General features: G+C 39.9%; 5 gene segments (V, D, J or C); all 5 read right to left on the bottom strand.

The window, feature by feature from the left end:
* Nucleotides 1-3,330: 3,330 nt before the first annotated feature.
* On the bottom strand, nucleotides 3,331-5,425 carry LOC130282396 (T cell receptor beta variable 19-like). The segment is given in 2 exon segments: nucleotides 3,331-3,926; nucleotides 5,282-5,425. Coding segments are annotated over 2 exon segments (402 nt in total).
* Nucleotides 5,426-10,543: 5,118 nt separating this feature from the next.
* On the bottom strand, nucleotides 10,544-12,530 carry LOC130282397 (Ig kappa chain V region 3381-like). The segment is given in 2 exon segments: nucleotides 10,544-11,024; nucleotides 12,052-12,530. Coding segments are annotated over 2 exon segments (402 nt in total).
* A 104-nt stretch (nucleotides 12,531-12,634) lies between these two features.
* LOC130282395 (T cell receptor alpha variable 9-2-like) lies at nucleotides 12,635-13,472 on the bottom strand. The segment is given in 2 exon segments: nucleotides 12,635-12,970; nucleotides 13,128-13,472. Coding segments are annotated over 2 exon segments (516 nt in total).
* Nucleotides 13,473-14,051: 579 nt separating this feature from the next.
* LOC130282400 (T cell receptor beta variable 10-1-like) lies at nucleotides 14,052-14,610 on the bottom strand. The segment is given in 2 exon segments: nucleotides 14,052-14,353; nucleotides 14,493-14,610. Coding segments are annotated over 2 exon segments (336 nt in total).
* A 3,447-nt stretch (nucleotides 14,611-18,057) lies between these two features.
* Nucleotides 18,058-18,945, bottom strand: LOC130282399 (T cell receptor alpha variable 5-like). The segment is given in 2 exon segments: nucleotides 18,058-18,418; nucleotides 18,885-18,945. Coding segments are annotated over 2 exon segments (399 nt in total).
* Between the last annotated feature and the right edge of the window lie 1,291 nt (nucleotides 18,946-20,236).

Below are 20,236 nucleotides of genomic sequence, written 5' to 3'. Positions count from 1 at the left end.
TTGTCTAATCTGCTGCTTCACCCAGTGGCCCCAGGAGCTCCCTGTTTCAGCCAGCCAAGGCTCCACCACCTCAGCGGAACGGAACTGTCTTCATACCCATCTTCTGTCCCTCCAGATGCTCCTGCTCCTCCTACTTTGAGTCAGTCATTCCGCCAGCAATCCATCAGCGAAGCCAACAGTATGCGCCCACTCATCCAACAGCGCAGAAGCTGAATGTGCTCCTGTCCAAGTTGCTAGTGCTGCTGTCCCTCCCTTTTCAAGTGGTGGACTCTGCACCTTTCAGAGAACTGATGGCTTGTGCTTGAGCCGAGGTGGAGAGTCCCAAGTCTTAATTTCTTTGCAAAAAAGGCAGTACCAGCCCTGCACAATTTTGTGGAAGAGAAGGTGGGCCAGTCCTTGAGCCTGTCGGTGTGTACCAAAGTGCTTGGTAGCACCGACTTGTCGAACTGTTACTACGGTCAGGGACAATACGCACCAATTTCCTCCAAAAAAAACACTGCCATTTCCCAGGGTTTTTAGTTGGAAATAGGGAGAGGTTCCTGTGTGGGGCTGCCCTTTTAGGACGAGTAACACTTGCCAAGAAGGGAATAGGGCGAGAACAGGGCTTACAGGGGAAGGTTTTACCCCCCCACCTGCAACAATGGACAATACGTTGTTCCCTTCCACCTTTTGGAGGCAAGTGTTACTTGTCCTAAAAAGGGTGGCTCCACACAGGAACCTCTCTCCCTAGTTCCACCTAAAAACCCTGGGAAAGGGAAGTTAGGTGGAAATAGGGAGAGGTTGCTGTGTGGGGCCGCCCTTTTTAGGGCTAGTAATACTTGCCAAGAAGGGAATTAATTGTGCGGGAGTAGGGCCTTACAGGGGAAGTTTTTACCCCCACCAGTTACAATGGACCATACGTTGTTCCCTTCCACCTTTTAGAGGTCTTTGCATCACATCAATACTTGGTGGTGTAGGTGGCACATGGTGTTTTTTTGCACACATTTCCTTTTGTTAAATAAAAAAAATTGGGTACATATATTTTATCCTAAGAATATTATTAAAAGTTAAGCTTTATGTAATGCATATCCTCAATACTTACTTGTGCACGCTAAAACTTTTTCAAAAGAGACCGTTTTCTTCTGCCTACCTGCCTCAGCTACTATACTGATCCTGCCACCTGCCTGATGCCAAACATTTGATGCCAAGTTTGCCTTCTTCCATCCACCTTAGTCACCAGTTACTGGTATTGCCACCCACTGCCCCACTCTGTCACCGGGTCACTTTCAGGACCCCTGATGCTGATGATGCCACCTCCAGGCTGTCTCATTCTGCCACCATTTGCTATCCTCATGCTGATGCCAGCTCCAGGCTGTCTCATTCTGCCACCATATGTTCTACTCAAGCTGATGCCAGCTCCAGGCTGTCTCATTCTGCCACTATATGTTCTCCTCATGCTGTTGCCACCTCCAGGCTGTCTCATTCTGCCACCATATGTTCTAATCATACTGATACAAGCTTCAGGCTGTCTCATTCTGCCACCATATGTTCTCCTCATGCTGATGCCACCTCCAGGCTGTCTCATTCTGCCACTATATGTTCTCCTCATGCTGATGCCAGCTCCAGGCTGTCTCATTCTGCCACCATATGTTCTCCTCAAGCTGATGCTAGCTCCAGGCTGTCTCATTCTGCCACCATATGTTCTCCTCATGCTGATGCCATCTCCAGGCTGTCTCATTCTGCCACCATATGTTCTAATCAGGCTGATGCAAGCTCCAGGCTGTCTCATTCTGCCACCATATGTTCTCCTCATGCTGATGCCACCTCCAGGCTGTCTCATTCTGCCACCATATGTTCTCCTCATGCTAATGCCAGCTCCAGGCTTTCTCATTCTGCCACCATATGTTCTCCTCATGCTGCCACCACCTACAGGCTGTGTCATTCAGCCACTATATGGTCTCCTCATGCTGCCGCCACCTCCACGCGATGTCATTCAGCCACTATGTGGTCTCCTCATGTTGAAGCCACCTCCAGGCTGTATCATTCAGCAACTATATGGTATCCTCCTGCTGCCACCACCTCCACGCTGTGCCATTCAGCCACTATATGGTCTCCTCATGCTGATGCCACCTCCAGACTGTGTCATTCCGCCACTATATGTTCTCCTCATGCTGTCAACATCTTGTTCTCCTCAGACTGCAGCTATCTCCATGCTGTGTCATTCAGCCACTATATGGTCTCCTCAGGCTGCAACCACCTCCACACTGTGTCATTCAGCCACTATATGGTCTCCTCATGCTGTCAACATCTCCACGCTGTGTCATTCAGCCACTATATGGTCTCCTCATGCTGCCGCCACCTCCACGCTGTGTCATTCAGCCACTATATGGTCTCAAAAATTACCAAAATTGCGTTTTTTTGTTTCAATTTCCCCACACAAATAGATTTTTTTTTGGTTGGGCCATACATTTTATGGTAAAATTAGTGATGTCATTAAAAAGGACAACTGGTCCCGCAAAAAACAAGCCCTCATACATTTTATGGTAAAATTAGTGATGTCATTAAAAAGGACAACTGGTCACGCAAAAAACAAGCCCTCATACTTTTTTATGATTTTTAGAAGGCGAGGAGGAAAAAAGATAATGTAAAAATAAAATTAGCTGAGTCCTTAGGCCAAAATGGTCTGAGTCCATAAGGGGTTAAAGACCTTTAAGTTTTATTATTGATAAAGAGTGACCTCAACATTTTTAAATAAAATGTAATAGAATTTAAATAAATAATTTCGATACATAAAAGCCAGATAAGAAGTACTGAATGGAAGGTAACGCTTGTCACTACATTCTAATGGCATGAAGGACATTTTCCAAAAGAATCTGCATGTCATACTGAATAACAGTATTATTTCACTAACCCAGCAAACTTCCTATGCATGTTACGACAAGGCAAAGTGTTCTACACCCCTATTGAGGCTCTCTGTAGCCAAGAAATATCCATTTTTAATAGCAATTTGCCGCAAATAAATTTGGACCGAACCAAATTTTTTCAGAAAATTTGGCAAATCGGATTCATTGAATTTTTCAAAAATTCGCTCTTCTCTAGTGATCACTACTGCACTGCAGGGTTATTATCTATGACATCTAGAGCTCCTTAAATGATTATTACAGGACGCATTAGACCATGCCTGCTTAGCACTAGCCCTATGCATCACTGCTTACTGTTTTCACAAGGAGATAAGTGTATGTCCAATGCTCAGTGTATAGTAGGTTTGGCACGCTAGCATAGAGTGCCACAGAAACTACAGAGAGAAGCATGGACACCTATAATTTTAAAACAAGTTCCTGCTCTTATTTAAGAAAAGTGTTTTATCGTGTATTATATTATTCAAATATTTACTAATATTCTAATTCTGTGTACTCTACGGAAGATCACAAGATCGGCCATGTTTGCTTTGTATGACCAAGAAAAAGCCTTGTAAGTATCCCATTCATGTGCTCTCTCTGGGCTGTATACCATCTAAAATATTTATATAAAATTAGAGACAAGATATGATATTTATATAGCGCCCTCTATGGCCATAATCTAGAATATTCAAAGAGCTCCTGTGTAGGTTTTATGCTGGCTCCTGCACTGACTCATGTAACTGTGAACACTGGCTGCACAATAATACACAGCAGAGTCCTGGAATTTAGTCTGAGATATATTTAATGTAGATTTGGTGGTTTCAGATCTTTGGAGAGTCCATTCCTTGAAATAATTTTCCATAGTTTGGTCACCCACTGCTCCGGTTGAGTAGACTATGAGCTTCAGACCCTGTTGTGGCTTCTGTTGGTACCAAAACATAGCAAAGTAGGAGTTTTCATTATGCTGACAATGAAGGTCTACACGTTCCCCCGTCTTCTTTATTAACAACTTTGGGTCCTGAGATATCTGAACGTCTTTAGACAAACCTGGAGATGACAGAAAATAGAAAAGTTCCTTACTATGTGTTTCACATTCACTAGAAAAACAGAATAAAATCAATGTTTTTCCCAGTTGTGTAAACTGTTAAAATATTCAGTAGATTTCATCGGAAAATGTGTAGTCAACCCTATAAACTAGACTTTATGGACAATAAAAGGTCTCACTCAGGATCCCCCTCATATCTTCCAAAGAGCAGACTCTAAGGGCCTATTGACACTAAGGCTTCTTTCACACTACAAAATTCTCAGTTTTTAAAGATCTGTACGAAGTTCCGTCTGAAAATCAGCTGAAAACGGCAGTTACAAAATCCTATACGGCCGTTAGAAAATCCCATTATAGTCTATGGGATTTTTCTAATAGCCGTTTTAACCCGATATAGCCCGTTATTAATAACGACCATTATTTTGTGACGGAAGATAGTAACAGCAGAAATAGTGCGTGCATGAATAATTTAAACACTTAAATAAAAACAATATTTAACTTAGAATCTAAATAAAATAATAATAATTGCAACTAAGTAAGTATTCAGTATAATTTTTTATAAACGTTAAAAAAATAAAATAATCATTAAAAAAACAAAAATAAAAATAGTAATAAAAAATAATAACTAACAATCTTTTTAATGACCTCACTTGATATAACATTCAGACAAATGTTACGTCAAATAATAATAAAATCAATATAAAATAATAATAATTAGAATTAATTAGTAAGTATTAATTATTATAATTTTAACATTTTAAATGTAAAAAATAAAACAAAAATTACCCTACCTGGTATAACATTCAGACCCACAAATAATAATAAAATCTACAGAAGATAATACTAATATGAACTAATTAGCAAGTATAACATATTATTACATTATAAACAATAAAGAAATTATACAAGAACTAAAACAAATACTAGAACAAAACAAAAAAATACTAATAATTATTAACCACATATTGTAATAAAATCTATATAAAATAATGCCAAATGTAACTAATTAGTAAGCATTACTAGTTATTAAATTATAAATAAATAAATATTTTAATTAATTTAGTTTATTTTTTTTATAAAAACAAACAATAATAAGAACAACAAAAATAAAAATGGTAATAAAAATAATAATTATGACAATCTTTTTAACAAACCATAATTCAATGACCTCCCTTGGTATAACGCTCAGACTCAAAAAAAGTAATACAATTTAAATAAATAATTGGTGTAAGTATTAATTATTATTATTATTATTATTTTATAAACAATAAAAACTAAAACAATAATTAGAACAACAGAATACTAATAAATATAATAATTTTTACAATCATTTTAACAAACCATTATTCAATGACCTCACCTGGTATAACGTTCAGACCCACAAGTATCAGGATTCTGTACATTCTCGTGTGATTTTATTTTTATAGATATTACTTATGAATGATTCATTACTGTAAAATAAAAAAACAAAACAAAAACGTAAGGCTGTGTCCGTGTGACTGTGTCTTTAGATGATAAAACTTTCTCAGTAATAAAAATGTATCTTATTTCCTGTCTCCTCCTACAATTACATTTGACGGTAACTGTATAGATCACAGGTGCGGATCTCTCATGTGTCACCGTATCTCCGTATTGCAGAGTTTCCCAACCAGGGTCCCTCCGGTTATTTCAAAACTACAACTCCTAGCATGCCGGGATTTGTAATTTTGCAACAGCCGTGGGGGCTTTGGGTTGGAAAATGCTGCCATATGGTCTGCATCTCAATAGTATGAGGTTGAAAAACATCGATCTACATGTCAATTGATAAACCTATCAAAGTGTAGAATGCTCAGAAACAAAGTATCTATGCCAAATTATGACAGCACATTGCCCCCTAGAGGTCGATGCTTCTCTTTTTTATTCACCATGAGTACTATGTAGGTTTTATGTTGGCTACAACTCAACTTTTTGTGGCTGTGATAACTGGATGCACAGAAATACATGGCCGAATCCTCCGAGGTCGCTTTATCCCGTATAAGGACGGACTCCTTTACATTAAAGCGCTCTAGACGCCACCAGTCCTTAAACTTCGTCTCCATGGATGAGTCATTTACAGAAGAAGAGAAGGTCATGAGCTCCAGACCCTTTCCAGATATCTGCTGGTACCAATACATTGTGTAGGTTCCAGTTAAGTCGCTGTGTTCACACTGAAGACGTATGGGTTTTCCCACTTCAAGGACTTCAATTTTCTTCCTTTGAGTTACAGTCACCTCCTGACATCGACCTGTAAGAACAAACAAAGAAAATAACTACCATGGAGGAGGTCAGAGTCATGACACAAGGGTAAGTCGATATGTGTTACAATAGATCTTGACAGCCTTATGCTGTATAATCCTTGTGTAGACTTCATAGGCTTTCTCAGAAGATAGGTTCTTACTTGAAAGAAAGTTCAAGACCAGGATAAGGAGGATTTGTCTCATCGTAGTGTCTTTAGGTAGGTTTTTGTGTAGGAACTATAGGAACCGTATTTCTGTTGTGTCTATGTAGAACATCTTAGAAGATCTTCTTTATGAAGACCGTGTAAGTCATTTCCTCTTGAGAAATTCCACCCATTCTGACTTCTAGCCATCCTTCAGAGATGGTCTTAGAAGATATGGGGTTGGCTAGATGCGAAACGTCGGTGACTTCCACACAAAACCTTATACAGTCAGTAGGGGGAGGGTTGTTGGGCATTTCAGGAAAAAAATGGAAGTGCTCTTCAAACCTGCTCCAGTTGTCTCCTTCTCACTAACTTATTCAAACCACATTGTATCGTGTGATACATGCACAAGGTTGCCCTTCCGCTAACTTCATTAACATGTGGTTACCCTACAACAGGCGTAGGCAACCATTTGGTATTGCTGTGCCCAAATTTTTTTCAAAGTCGCTTGGTGTGCCAGAAATATGAGTGTGGCTTGATGTGGGTGGGTTTTGTGGGGGTGTGGCTTTTCACAGGATGTTTTTTTTTTCCAGAATTGTCCCTATGTATTGTTCTCACTGTAAGGACCTTACAGTGAGAACAACCATTTTAACTCAGACCTGTATAATACAGACCCCAGAATCAGTCCCCACCATAATACAGACCCCAGAATCACCACCCACCATAATACAGACCCCAGAATCAGACCCAACTATAATACAGACCCCAGAATCAGACCCAACTATAATACAGACCCCAAAATCTGTCCCCACATCATACAGACCTCAGAATCAGAGCCCATCACAATGCAGACCCCAGAATCACCACCCACCATAATACAGACCCCAGAATCACCACCCAGCAGAATACAGACCCCAGAATCACCACCCATCATAATACAGACTCCACCATAATACAAACCCCAGAATCAGACCCCAACATAATACAGACCCTAGAATCACCACCCACCATAATACAGACCCCAGAATCACCACCCACCATAATACAGACCCCAGAATCACCACCCACCATAATACAGACCCCAGAATCAGACCCCACCATAATACAGACCCTAGAATCACCACCCACCATAATACAGACCCTAGAATCACCACCCACCATAATACAGACTCCAGAATCACCAGCCACCATAAGACAGACCCCAGAATCACACCCCACCATAATACAGACCCCAGAATCACCACCCACCACAATACAGACTCCAGAATCAGACTCCACCATAATACAGACCCCAGAATCAGACCCCACCATAATACAGACCCTATAATTAGACTCCACCACAATACAGACCCCAGAATCAGACTCCACCACAATTAAGACCCCAGGATCAGACCCCAGTCGTGTTGCTCAATAATATACATACAGTTGCATTAATAGATTCGCAATTCACGTCTTTTATGATCGGCATCGTCCTCTTTACTTCTGTTCTCCTTCTGGCTCAGACCACCATGACGACTTCTTCCAGCCAAAACCCATCACTGCAGCATTTGCAGGACAAACATCTTAGTTTCTGCTCTCCTCACCTCAAGTATAAAGTGCAGAATTCGGTGGAGTTTATTCCATTCCAAACAGTGTTAAAAAGCAGGCTACATTTCAGAAACCTGTCTTTGCCTTTGTCAAGAGGCGAGGAAACACATCCTGCTCTTTAACACTGTTTGAAATGGAATAAACTGCACTTTATAGTTTGGTGAGCTGCGATATCCCTTGGATATAGGTAGCCAAGTTGTTAGGTAGGTAGGTAGCTATGAAGGTATGTAAGTAGATATGGAGGTATGTTTATAGGTAGGTAGCAAGGTAGGTCAGTGGGTAAAAATTTGTAGAAATCCGCAGCACACAGATCAATAAAGGTGCAAAAAAATTAACTGTATTCCATATCAAGGTGAAAGTAACAGCGACGTTTCAACCAGCTCTCCTGGTCTTTCTCAAGCATAGGTCAGTGGGTAGCTATGTATGTATGTAGGTAGGTACCTGGGTAGATAGGTAGGTAGCAAGTAGGTAGCTAGGTAATTAGGTTGCTATGTAGGTAAGTAGCTATGTGGGTAGGTAGCTATGTAGGTAGGTAGCCAGGTGGCTAAGTAGATGGGTATGTAGCCAGGAAATTAATAAGGTAGGTAGCTCGGTAGGGAAGTAGCCAGGTAGGTAATTGTGTAGGTAGCCAGGTAGGGAAGTGGCCAGTAGCCTGCACCCCCCTTCCCCCTCCCCTGCAACCCCTCCCCCTCTCTCTTTCACCTGCACACTACTTTCCCCCTCTCTCTCACCTGCACCTCACCTTCCCCCTCCCTCTCACCTGCACCTCCCTTTCCCCCTCCCTCTCACCTCCACCTCCCTTCCCCTTCCCTCTCACCTGCACCCTTTCCCCCTCCCTCTCACCTGCACCCTTTCCCCCTCCCTCTCACCTGCACCTCCCTTCCCCCTCCCTCTCACCTTCACCTCCCATCCCCCTCCCTCTCACCTGCACCTCCCTTCCCCCTCCCTCTCACCTACACCTCCCTTCCCCCAACTTCTCACCTGCACCCCCCCTCCCCATCAACTGCACCCCCCCCCCATTTACATCACCTTCCCTCCCCTGCTGATGCCAGGAGTCCTAGATCCCCATTAGCGGATCAAGTGTCCGAGATCCCCATTAGCGGAGTGAGTGTCTCACTGCCCGGAGCCCCGTGTGCCACTCAAAAGCACCCCACGTGCCATGAGTTGCTTGTGTGTCAGGGGCTGCCAACTCCTGCTCTACTTTCAATTCAGTCTTTATAAACTATTACTTTTGCCCATAGGTATTTTGGTAGTATTGCCTATGCCTACCATATAAAACAACTTTTCAAATGACTATACCTGAGCAACTATAGCTTAATAGACGAGCATATGACACCAGTTATAAAGATATATATATTTTTTTAAGTACTCACGACCACCCATTTATGGATCTTCTTTAGATTTATGTTCATATTTCTTATTTCTTACAAAAATAGTACAACAAATATAGGGATACGATGTAACAATTCCCTGGGGGTTAGATGACAAACACCTCAGCTCCAGCCTGCCGCGCTATGTTTCAGGGAACCACCCCCTTAGTCATGAGCACTGGTGTGGTTAAGTAGGCTGCAAACATAAGTATTCTCATTAACCATTTCAGCCCTTCCCCTAACATCCAGTACAGTGTTTCCCAACCAGTGTCTCTACGCTGTTGCAAACCTACAACTCTCAGCATGCCCGAAGCAGCAGAATCCCATTAAAAATAATAGGACTGCTGCAATTGAATTTCCGAGCTGAATTTTTCCGCCAGGTTCCGCTCAGAGATTCTGCCAAGTGAATGGGGCCCTACTGTTCAGTATCTATAGGAACAGGGACTCCTGTCAAAGACAGCAGTCCCTGCTCTTGTAGATACTGGGTGGCAAAGAATACACTTGAGTCTTCGCCACTCAGTTAAAATACACTAGACTAGACACAGAAATGTCAGTGACTGCTCAAGGGGGGGGGGGGGATAGTTTTCAAATCAACTTGTGCCAGAAAGTTAAACATATTTGTAAATTACTTCTATTAAACAATATGTATCCTTCCAGTACTTATCATCTGCTGTATGCTCCAGTTGTGTAGTTCTTAACAGTCTGACCACAGTGTTCTCCCCTCTGTCTGTGTCAGGAACTGTCCAGAGCAAGAGAGGTTTGTTATGGGGATTTGCTCCTGCTCTGGACAGTTCCTGACATGGACAGAGGTGTCAGCAGAAAGTACTGTGGACAGACAGAAAAGAACTACACAACTTCCCCTGGAGCATACAGCAGCTGATAAGTACTGGAAGGATTACAATTTTTACATAGAAGAAATTTACAAATCTGTATAACTTTCTGGCACCAGTTGATTTGCAAACTGAAGCAGGAACCATAATAAGTATGTAACAGCAATAGAGATGAGCGAATTTACTGTAAATTTGATTTGTCACAAACTTCTCGGCTCGGCAGTTGATGATTTATCCTGCATAAATTAGTTCAGCTTTCAGGTGCTCCGGTGGGCTGGAAAAGGTGGATACATTCCTATGAAAGAGTCTCCTAGGACTGTATCCACCTTTTCCAGCCTACGGGAGCACCTGAAAGCTGAACTCATTTATGCAGGATAAGTCATTAACTGCCGAGCCGAGAAGTTCATGACGTATCGAATTTACTGTAAATTCGCTCATCTCTAAACAGCAATATCTAAATGCAAAACATTAATGTGTTCTATCTGGACTTTATAACAATATAAGAGACAAGATATGATACTTATATAGCGCCCTCTATGGCCAAAATTTAGAATACTTTTCAGAGAGCTCCCGTGTAGGTTTTATACTGGCTCCTGCACTGACTCATGTAACTGTGATCACCGGCTGCACAATAATACACAGCAGAGTCCTGGGCTTTAGGCTGAGATATATTCAATGCAGATTTGGTGTTTTCAGGTCTTCGGAGAGTCCAGTCCTTGAAATCAGTTTCCATAGTTTGGTCACCCACTGCTCCGGTTGAGTAGACCATGAGCTTCAGACCCTGTTGTGGCTTCTGTTGGTACCAATACATAGAAAGGTAGGTGTTATCATGGTGCTGACAATGGAGGTCTACACGTTCTCCCGTCTTCTTTATTAACAATTTTGGGTCCTGAGATATCTGAAAGTCTTTAGACAAACCTGGAGATGACAGAAAAGAGGACATTTCCTCATGTATTTCACATATACTAGAAAACAGAATGTAATACAAAAATGAGAATGAAAATTTTCAAGATGATAACAATTAATAATGAATAATTTAAACATGTAAATAAAAACAATAATTGACTTAAAATAGTAATAAAATCTATATAAAATAATAATAATAATAATTGCAACTAATTAGTAAGCTTTAATTATTATTATTATTATTACAATTGTAATACTATCATAAACAATAAAAAATAAAAAAAATAGTCACAAAAAAATACTGTAATAATAATTTTAACAAACCATAATTCAATGACCTAACTCGGTATAACATTCAGACCCGTAAACAGTAATAACATTTATATAAAAGAAAAATAATTGGAACTAATTTGCAAGTATTCATTTGTATATTATTTATTAACAATAAAAAATTAAATAAATGTAACAAAAAAAACATACTAATAAAAATAAAAAGTTGTAACAATAATTTAAACATTCAGCCCACAAATAGTAATAAAATCAAACTAAAATAATAATAATTGAAACTAATTAGTAAGTATTCATTATTATTATATTATAAATAATAAAAAAGAAAATAATTAAAACAATAAAAAAAAATGAATATACTTTAATATACTGGTATAACATTCAAACCCCAAAATGGTAATAAAATCTATAAAAAATAAAATAATTGGAACTAATTAGCAAGTTATTATTATAGATAAAAAAAAATAATCATAAAAAATAAAACAAAAATCAACACACAAAAATAATAATTCTAACAATTATTTTAACAAACCATAATTCAATGACCTCACCTGGTATAACATTCAGACCCACAAATAGTAATAAAAAATTTAATAAATAACTTATTAGTAAATATTAATTATATTATAAACAATAAAAATTAAATAATAATTAAAACAACACAAATAAAATGAAACCTACTATTAAAAATAATATAAAAACATTAATTGAAAAAAGAAAAAAGAAAAAAACAATAATTCAATAACCTCACCTGGTATAACATTGAGACCTACAAGTATCAGGATTCTGTACATTCTCGTGTGATTTTATTTTTTATAGATATTACTTATGAATGATTCATTACTGTAAAATAATAAACAGAAGCAAAACTTAAGGCTGTGTCCGTGTGACTGTGTCTTTAAATGATAAAACTTTCTCAGTAATAAGAATTTATCTTATTTCCTGTTTCCTCCTACAATTACATCTGATGATAACTGTATAGATCACAGGTGCGGATCTCTCATGTGTCACTGTATCTCCGTTTTGCGGTGTTTCGCAACTAGGGTGCCTCCGTCTGTTGCAAAACTGCAACTCTTAGAATGCTGGGAGTTGTAGTTTTGCAACAGCCAGGGGGCCTTTGGTTGTAAAATGCTGCCGTATGGTCTGTATCTCAATGGTATGAGCTTGAAGAAAATCGGTCTACATGTCAAATTATGAGCCTATCAAAGTATGGAATGCTAGGAAACAACAGAAACAAAGTATCTATGCCAAATTATGACAACACAGCGCCCCCTCGAGGTCAATACTTTTTTATTTATTTTTTTTATTCACCATGAGTACTATGTAGGTTTTATGCTGGCTTCAACTCAACTTTTTGTGGTTTTGATCTCTAGATGCACAGAAATACACGGCCGAATCCTCCGAGGTGGCTTTACCACGTATAAGGACGGACTCCTTAACGTTAAAGCACTCTAGACGCCACCAGTCCTTAAACTTCGTCTCCATGGATGAGTCATTTACGGAAGAAGACAAGGTCATGAGCTCCAGACCCTTCCCAGATACCTGCTGGTACCATAGCATCGTATAGGTTCCAATTGAGTCGCTGTGTTCACACTGAAGACGTATGGGTTTTCCCACATACAGGACTTCGATCTTCTTCCTTTGAGTTATCGTCACCTCCTGACATCGACCTGTGAGAAGAAACAAAAGAAAAAATACCCAAAGGAGGAGGTCAAAGTCATGATACGAGGGTAAGTCTTCGATATGTGTTACAATAGATCTCGTCAGAATTATGCAGTATAATCCTTCTATAGACTTCATAAGCTTTCTCAGAAGATAGGTTCTTACTTGAAAGAAAGTTCAAGAGGAGGACGAGGAGGGTTTGTCTCATTGTTTTGTCTTTACGGTAGGTTTCCTTTTGTGTAGGAACTATAAGAACCATATTTCTGTTGTGTCTATGTAGAACATCTTCTTTATGAAGACCGTGCAAGTCACTTCCTCTTGAGTAATTCCACCCATTCTGACTTCTAGCCATCCTTCAGAGATGATCTTAGAGGATATGGGCTTGGCTAGGCGTGAAACGTCGGTGGCTTCCACACAAAACCTTATATGGTCAGTAGGGGTAGGGTCAATGGACATTTCAGGAAACAACAGTTGTCTTCTTATTTACTTTTGTTTTAGCCACATTTTACATTGTATATTTAAAGGATATATATCATGAAGTAAAACTTATTCCCTATCCAAAGGATAAGGGATACGTTTTAGATCACGGGGGTCTGACCACTGGAACCCCCTGCGATCCCCTGTATGGGACCCTGGCTCTCCCTAGGAATAGAGCGTGTTGACCCCCGCACGAAGTGGCAGCCATCATGCCCCCTCCATGTATCTCTATAGGAGAGCCGGAGATTGCCAAATAGTTCTTCATAAAAATACATGGAGGGTGGTGTCGGCTGCTGAGAGCCAGGGTCCCGTGCAGGAGATTGTGGTTGGTACCAGTAGTCGGACCACCGTGATCTAAAACTTTGGATAGGAGATACATTTTTCTGCATTATACATCTCCTATAATCATATAAGTCATTTAATATTGAATTCATAATGTGAAAAATGACATTGATATGAAATAGCCGAACTCTGAATATCACCTTCACATGAAAATCCAACAGCGCCCTCCAGAGGCCTGTGTTGCTTCCTCTATTTCATTCTAATATACCATATCTATGTGATTCAGGTTTAATGTTGGCTTCACCACCACTTTTGGTGGCTGTGATAACTTGCTGTACAGAAATACACAGCCGACTCCTCAGCGTCTGTTTTATCACACTGAAGAGAGGACTTTGTAACTTCGGATCATTTTATGTTCCAAATATTCTTAAATTTTGGTTCCACCGTCAGGTCATTTACTGAATAAGAGTAAGCCACCAGCTCCAGAGCCTTCCCCGTTTTTTGCTGGTACCAGAAGATGTTGTAGGTGTCCGTTGTTCCGCTGTATTCACATTGGAAATGTATGGAATTGTTCACGTGGATCACTGCAAACTTTTTGTCTTGAGTGACCGTCACCTGTTGCTGACCTTGACCTGTAAGGAGAAATAATGAAAATACCTAAGAAGATGTAATGGCGAGATACAAGAGTGAGCCTCCCAAGTTTGACATAGTTAATTTCTTTTAACTATAAAAAACTTTATCCATAAACAAGTTTTTACTACCAGTTCTTACATGTCAAAAAGTTCAGGATGAAAATCAACAAGAGTTGTCTCATCGTCTTGATCTGATGCACAACTATAGTGATCGACATCAATTTAAGAAGCTTAATCCCGTCTGACATTAAAGGTTCTTCTAGTCTCTTTTCTTTAACATTTTCATGATCTTCCGCCTCATTCTCCTGTACAGACTTGATTCCTTCAACTTCCTGTTTAGAAATCCCGCCCACTTTGGATGTTAGTTAAAGGGGCACTCAGAAAAAAAATTAAAATTAACTGGTGACAGAAAGTTATACAGATTTGTAAATTACTTCTATTTAATATTCTTCAAGAGGTATTCCAGGAAAAAATAAAACATTTTTATATAAACTGGCTCCAGAAAGTTAAACAGATTTGTAAATTACTTCTATTAAAAAATCTTAATCTTCCCAATAATTATCAGCTGCTGAAGTTGAGTTGTTCTTTACTGTCTGGCCACAGTGCTCTCTGCTGACACCTCTGCTTGTCTCGGGAACTGCACAGAGTAGAAGAGGTTTGCTATGGGGATTTGCTTCTACTCTGGACAGTTCCCGAGACAGGTGTCATCAAAGAGCACTTAGACAGAAAAGAACAACTCAACTTCAGCAGCTCATAGGGGTGGACTTACTTATGGGAGATACTGTATATAATGTGAGGGGTGGACTCACTTATGGGATATACTGTATATATAATGTGAGGGGTGGAGTCACTTATGGGAGATACTGTATATATAATGTGAGGGGTGGACTCACTTATGGGATATACAGTATATATAATGTGAGGGGTGGACTCACTTATGGGATATACTGTATATATAATGTGAGGGGTGGACTCACTTATGGGATATACTGTATATATAATGTGAGGGGTGGAGTCACTTATGGGATATACTGTATATATAATGTGAGGGGTGGACTCACTTATGGTATATACTGTATATAATGAGGGGTGGACTCACTTATGGAATATACTGTATATATAATGTGAGGGGTGGACTCCCTTATGGGATATACTGTATATATAATGTGAGGGTTGGACTCACTTATGGGATATACTGTATATAATGTGAGGGGTGGACTCACTTATGGGACATACTGTATATATAATGTGAGGGTTGGACTCACTTATGGGATATACTGTATATAATGTGAGGGGTGGACTCACTTATGGGATATACTGTATATATAATGTGAGGGGTGGAGTAACTTATGGGATATACTGTATATATATATAATGTGAGGGGTGGACTCACTTATGGGATATACTGTATATATAATGTGAGGGGTGGAGTAACTTATGGGATATACTGTATATATAATGTGAGGGGTGGACTCACTTATGGGATATACTGTATATATAATGTGAGGGGTGGAATCACTTATGGGATATACTGTATATATAATGTGAGGGGTGGATTCACTTATGGGAGATACTGTATATATAATGTGAGGGGTGGAGTCACTTATGGGATATACTGTATATATAATGTGAGGGGTGGAGTCACTTATGGGAGATACTGTATATATAATGTGAGGGGTGGAGTCACTTATGGGAGATACTGTATATAATGTGAGGGGTGGAGTCACTTATGGGATATACTGTATATAATGTGAGGGGTGGAGTCACTTATGGGATATACTGTATATATAATGTGAGGGGTGGAGTCACTTATGGGAGATACTGTATATATAATGTGAGGGGTGGAGTCACTTATGGTATATACTGTATATATAATGTGAGGGGTGGAGTCACTTATGGTATATACTGTATATATAATGTGAGGGGTGGAGTCACTTATGGGATATACTGTATATATAATGTGAGGGGTGGACTCACTTATGGGATATACTGTATATATAATCTGAGGGTTGGACGCACTTATGGGATATACTGTATATATAATGTGAGGGGTGGACTCACTTATGGGATATACTGTATATATAATGTGAGGGGTGGAGTCACTTATGGGAGATACTGTATATAATGTGAGGGGTGGACTCACTTATGGGAGATACTGTATATATAATGTGAGGGGTGGAATCACTTATGGGATATACTGTATATATAATGTGAGGGGTGGAGTCACTTATGGGAGATACTGTATATAATGTGAGGGGTGGACTCACTTATGGGAGATACTGTATATATAATGTGAGGGGTGGACGCACTTATGGGATATACTGTATATATAATGTGAGGGGTGGACTCACTTATGGGAGATATTGTATATATAATGTGAGGGGTGGAGTCACTTATGGGAGATACTGTATATATAATGTGAGGGGTGGACTCACTTATGGGAGATATTGTATATATAATGTGAGGGGTGGAGTCACTTATGGGAGCTATTGTATATATAATGTGAGGGGTGGACCCACTTATGGGAGATACTGTATATAATGTGAGGGGTGGAGTCACTTATGGGATATACTGTATATAATGTGAGGGGTGGAGTCACTTATGGGAGATACTGTATATATAATGTGAGGGGTGGAGTCACGTATGGGAGATAGTGTATATATAATGTGAGGGGTGGAGTCACTTATGGGATATACTGTATATAATGTGAGGGGTGGACTCACTTATGGAAGATACTGTATATATAATGTGAGGGGTGGAGTCACTTATGGGATATACTATATATAATGTGAGGGGTGGACTCACTTATGGGAGATACTGTATATATAATGTGAGGGGTGGACTCACTTATGGGAGATACTATATATAATGTGAGGGGTGGACTCACTTATGGGAAATACTATATATATAATGTGAGGGGTGGACTCACTTATGGGAGATACTGTATATATAATGTGAGGGGTGGACTCACTTATGGGATATACTGTATATATAATGTGAGGGGTGGAGTCACTTATGGGATATACTGTATATATAATGTGAGGGGTGGAGTCACTTATGGGATATACTGTATATATAATGTGAGGGGTGGAGTCACTTATGGGATATACTGTATATATAATGTGAGGGGTGGAGTCACTTATGGGATATACTGTATATATAATGTGAGGGGTGGAGTCACTTATGGGATATACTGTATATATAATGTGAGGGGTGGACTCACTTATGGGATATACTGTATATATAATGTGAGGGGTGGAGTCACTTATGGGATATACTGTATATATAATGTGAGGGGTGGACTCACTTATGGGAGATACTGTATATATAATGTGAGGGTTGGACGCACTTATGGGATATACTGTATATATAATGTGAGGGGTGGAGTCACTTATGGGAGATACTGTATATATAATGTGAGGGGTGGACTCACTTATGGGATATACTGTATATATAATGTGAGGGGTGGACTCACTTATGGGATATACTGTATATATAATGTGAGGGGTGGACTCACTAATGGGAGATCCTGTATGAACGATCTGTTCATTGTTTCCATTGTATCTTATGTTATATACAAATAGACAAGTGAAAGGTTAATTCTAAGAACGGTTCCTGACCATTAATCACCAGGTGCTTCCCCTCTAATACTGAGAATGCAGCGCCCTCTAGAGGTCAGTGTCCCTTTTTCTCCTTCCCCCATAGGCTTCTATGGGCTCCAGGTTTTGTGCCGGCGTCGTCTCATCTTTTCGTGGCTGTGATAACTCGCTGCGCAGAAATACACGGCTGAATCTTCGGGGGAGGTTTCGTTCCGGTGCAGAGTGGACTTTGTATCTTCAGGACGTTCCATTTCCCACAAGCTCTTAAAATTATTTTCTTTCGTAAAATCTTTCACTGTCAGCGAATAACCCATGAGCTCCAGACCCTTTCCTGGTTTTTGTTTGTACCAGTACATGGTATACGTCCCTGCGCTGCCTTGGTATTTACAGTGAAGAGTTATTTTTTGTCCTATATGGACTTTTTCAAAGCTTTCATCTTGGGTGACCGTCACCTGCTGGGAGAAACCTGTCGGGAAGAAGCCAAGTAAAGACCAATGATGAGGTCAGGACACAAGTAGAATCCTCCAATTCCAGTGTCTTCCAAGCAGTCTGCTTCCAGCTGTTGCAAAACTACAACTTCCAGCATGCCCGGACAGCCAACGGCTGTCCGGGCATGCTAGGAGTTGTAGTTTTGCAACAGCTGGAGGCACGCTGCTCGTAAAACACTCTCCTATTTCAAGGTATCTCAACTGGTTTCAAGGTTAAGTATCCATTGTCTATATCGTCTCCAAACTACAACTCTCAACATGCCCAGACAAGCTCACTACGTGCATGCTGGGAGTTGTAGTTTTGGAGACCGGCGGTCTATAGGCTGGGGGCACACCGGTTGGGAGACACCGTCCTAGTATAATACAAGGTATCTCAACTGTGTCCTTCCAAACCAACGTACAAGATGACTGTGTCCTACGAAGAGTTACTTAGAAAGTTCTTACATGCTACAAAGTTCAGGGTGAGGATGAGGAGCGTCGGTCTCATTGCGTCCTCGTATGTTCTTCAAGTGAGGAGCAAATCTTGAAGACCGCCCCTCCATCCCCAAATCTTCCCCATCACTTCCTGTTTAGAGGCTCCGCCCATAGAGTTATTCGTGACTGTAGAATCAAATTGACCAGTGTTGGTAGAGATACAAGTGGATACATTTGTTTCTTTGTGAATTTTATATATATATCTATTTTAACCCTGCTATCAGCACCCGGCAACTCGCGGCTAATATCGGACATCAGCGATCACACTGATGCCTTTCATTAACCCTTTTGATGTCATGATCAATAGTGATGAGCGGCAGGGGCCATATTTGAATTTGCGATATTTTGCGAATATATGGATGAATATTCGTCCTATGTTCACAAAGTTCGCCTATTTGCTATGTTCTTTCTATTTTTTTTCCCCATGCGAAAATTCGTCATGAAATATTTGCATAGTGCGCATGCGCAATTATGTCTTTCACCTAAAGGAAGGGAGTAGAGATGAGCGAACTTACAGTAAATTCGATTCGTCACGAACTTCTCGGCTCGGCAGTTGATGACTTATCCTGCATAAATTAGTTCAGCTTTCAGGTGCTCCGGTGGGCTGGAAAAGGTGGATACAGTCCTAGGAGACTCTTTCCTATAACTGTATCCACCTTTTCCAGCCCATCGGAGCACCTGAAGGCAGAACTAATTTACGCAGGAAAAGTCATCAACTGCCGAGCCGAGAAGTTTGTGACGAATCGAATTTACTGTAAATTCGCTCATTTCTAATTGTAATGATCAGTAGGCATGAGCATCATATGCTACATTCGAATTTGCAATATTTCGCGAATATATGGATGAATATTCGTCCTATATTCGCAAAATTTTAATATTCAATGTATTTGCGGTTATTTTCGCATGCACATATGCACATGTGCGTGTGCGCATGCGGATAACTATCTACCTATCTATCTATATTATCTATCTATCGATCTAGCTCCTAATATTCTATAGTGACGATATTCGCGAATATGAGGATATTTGCAAATATTTGCATAATCGCATATTCGGATATTTGCGCATATTTGCTATACAGTCTAATACAGTAAATAGTATAGGAGCCTTCTTTAGACCACAAGCTGGAAGCAGGGAGGGATGAGATCACTGCGACGTGTTCTGTGGGGAAAAAAATATGAATATTCGTAATTGCAAATATAAAGTGCTATATTCACCATATTCGCGAATATGCAAAATTTGTGATTAATATTCGAATTGTGAATACACTACTGATCAGTGCTTTACCAATGCATAGCGCTGAACTATATCAGCAATCTAAC

The sequence above is a fragment of the Hyla sarda genome, chromosome 7 (genome assembly GCF_029499605.1).
Source record: "Hyla sarda isolate aHylSar1 chromosome 7, aHylSar1.hap1, whole genome shotgun sequence".
Taxonomy (NCBI): domain Eukaryota; kingdom Metazoa; phylum Chordata; class Amphibia; order Anura; family Hylidae; genus Hyla; species Hyla sarda.
The sequence above is the reverse complement of the archived record's forward strand: the minus strand, read 5'-3'. Positions and strand labels throughout refer to the sequence as shown.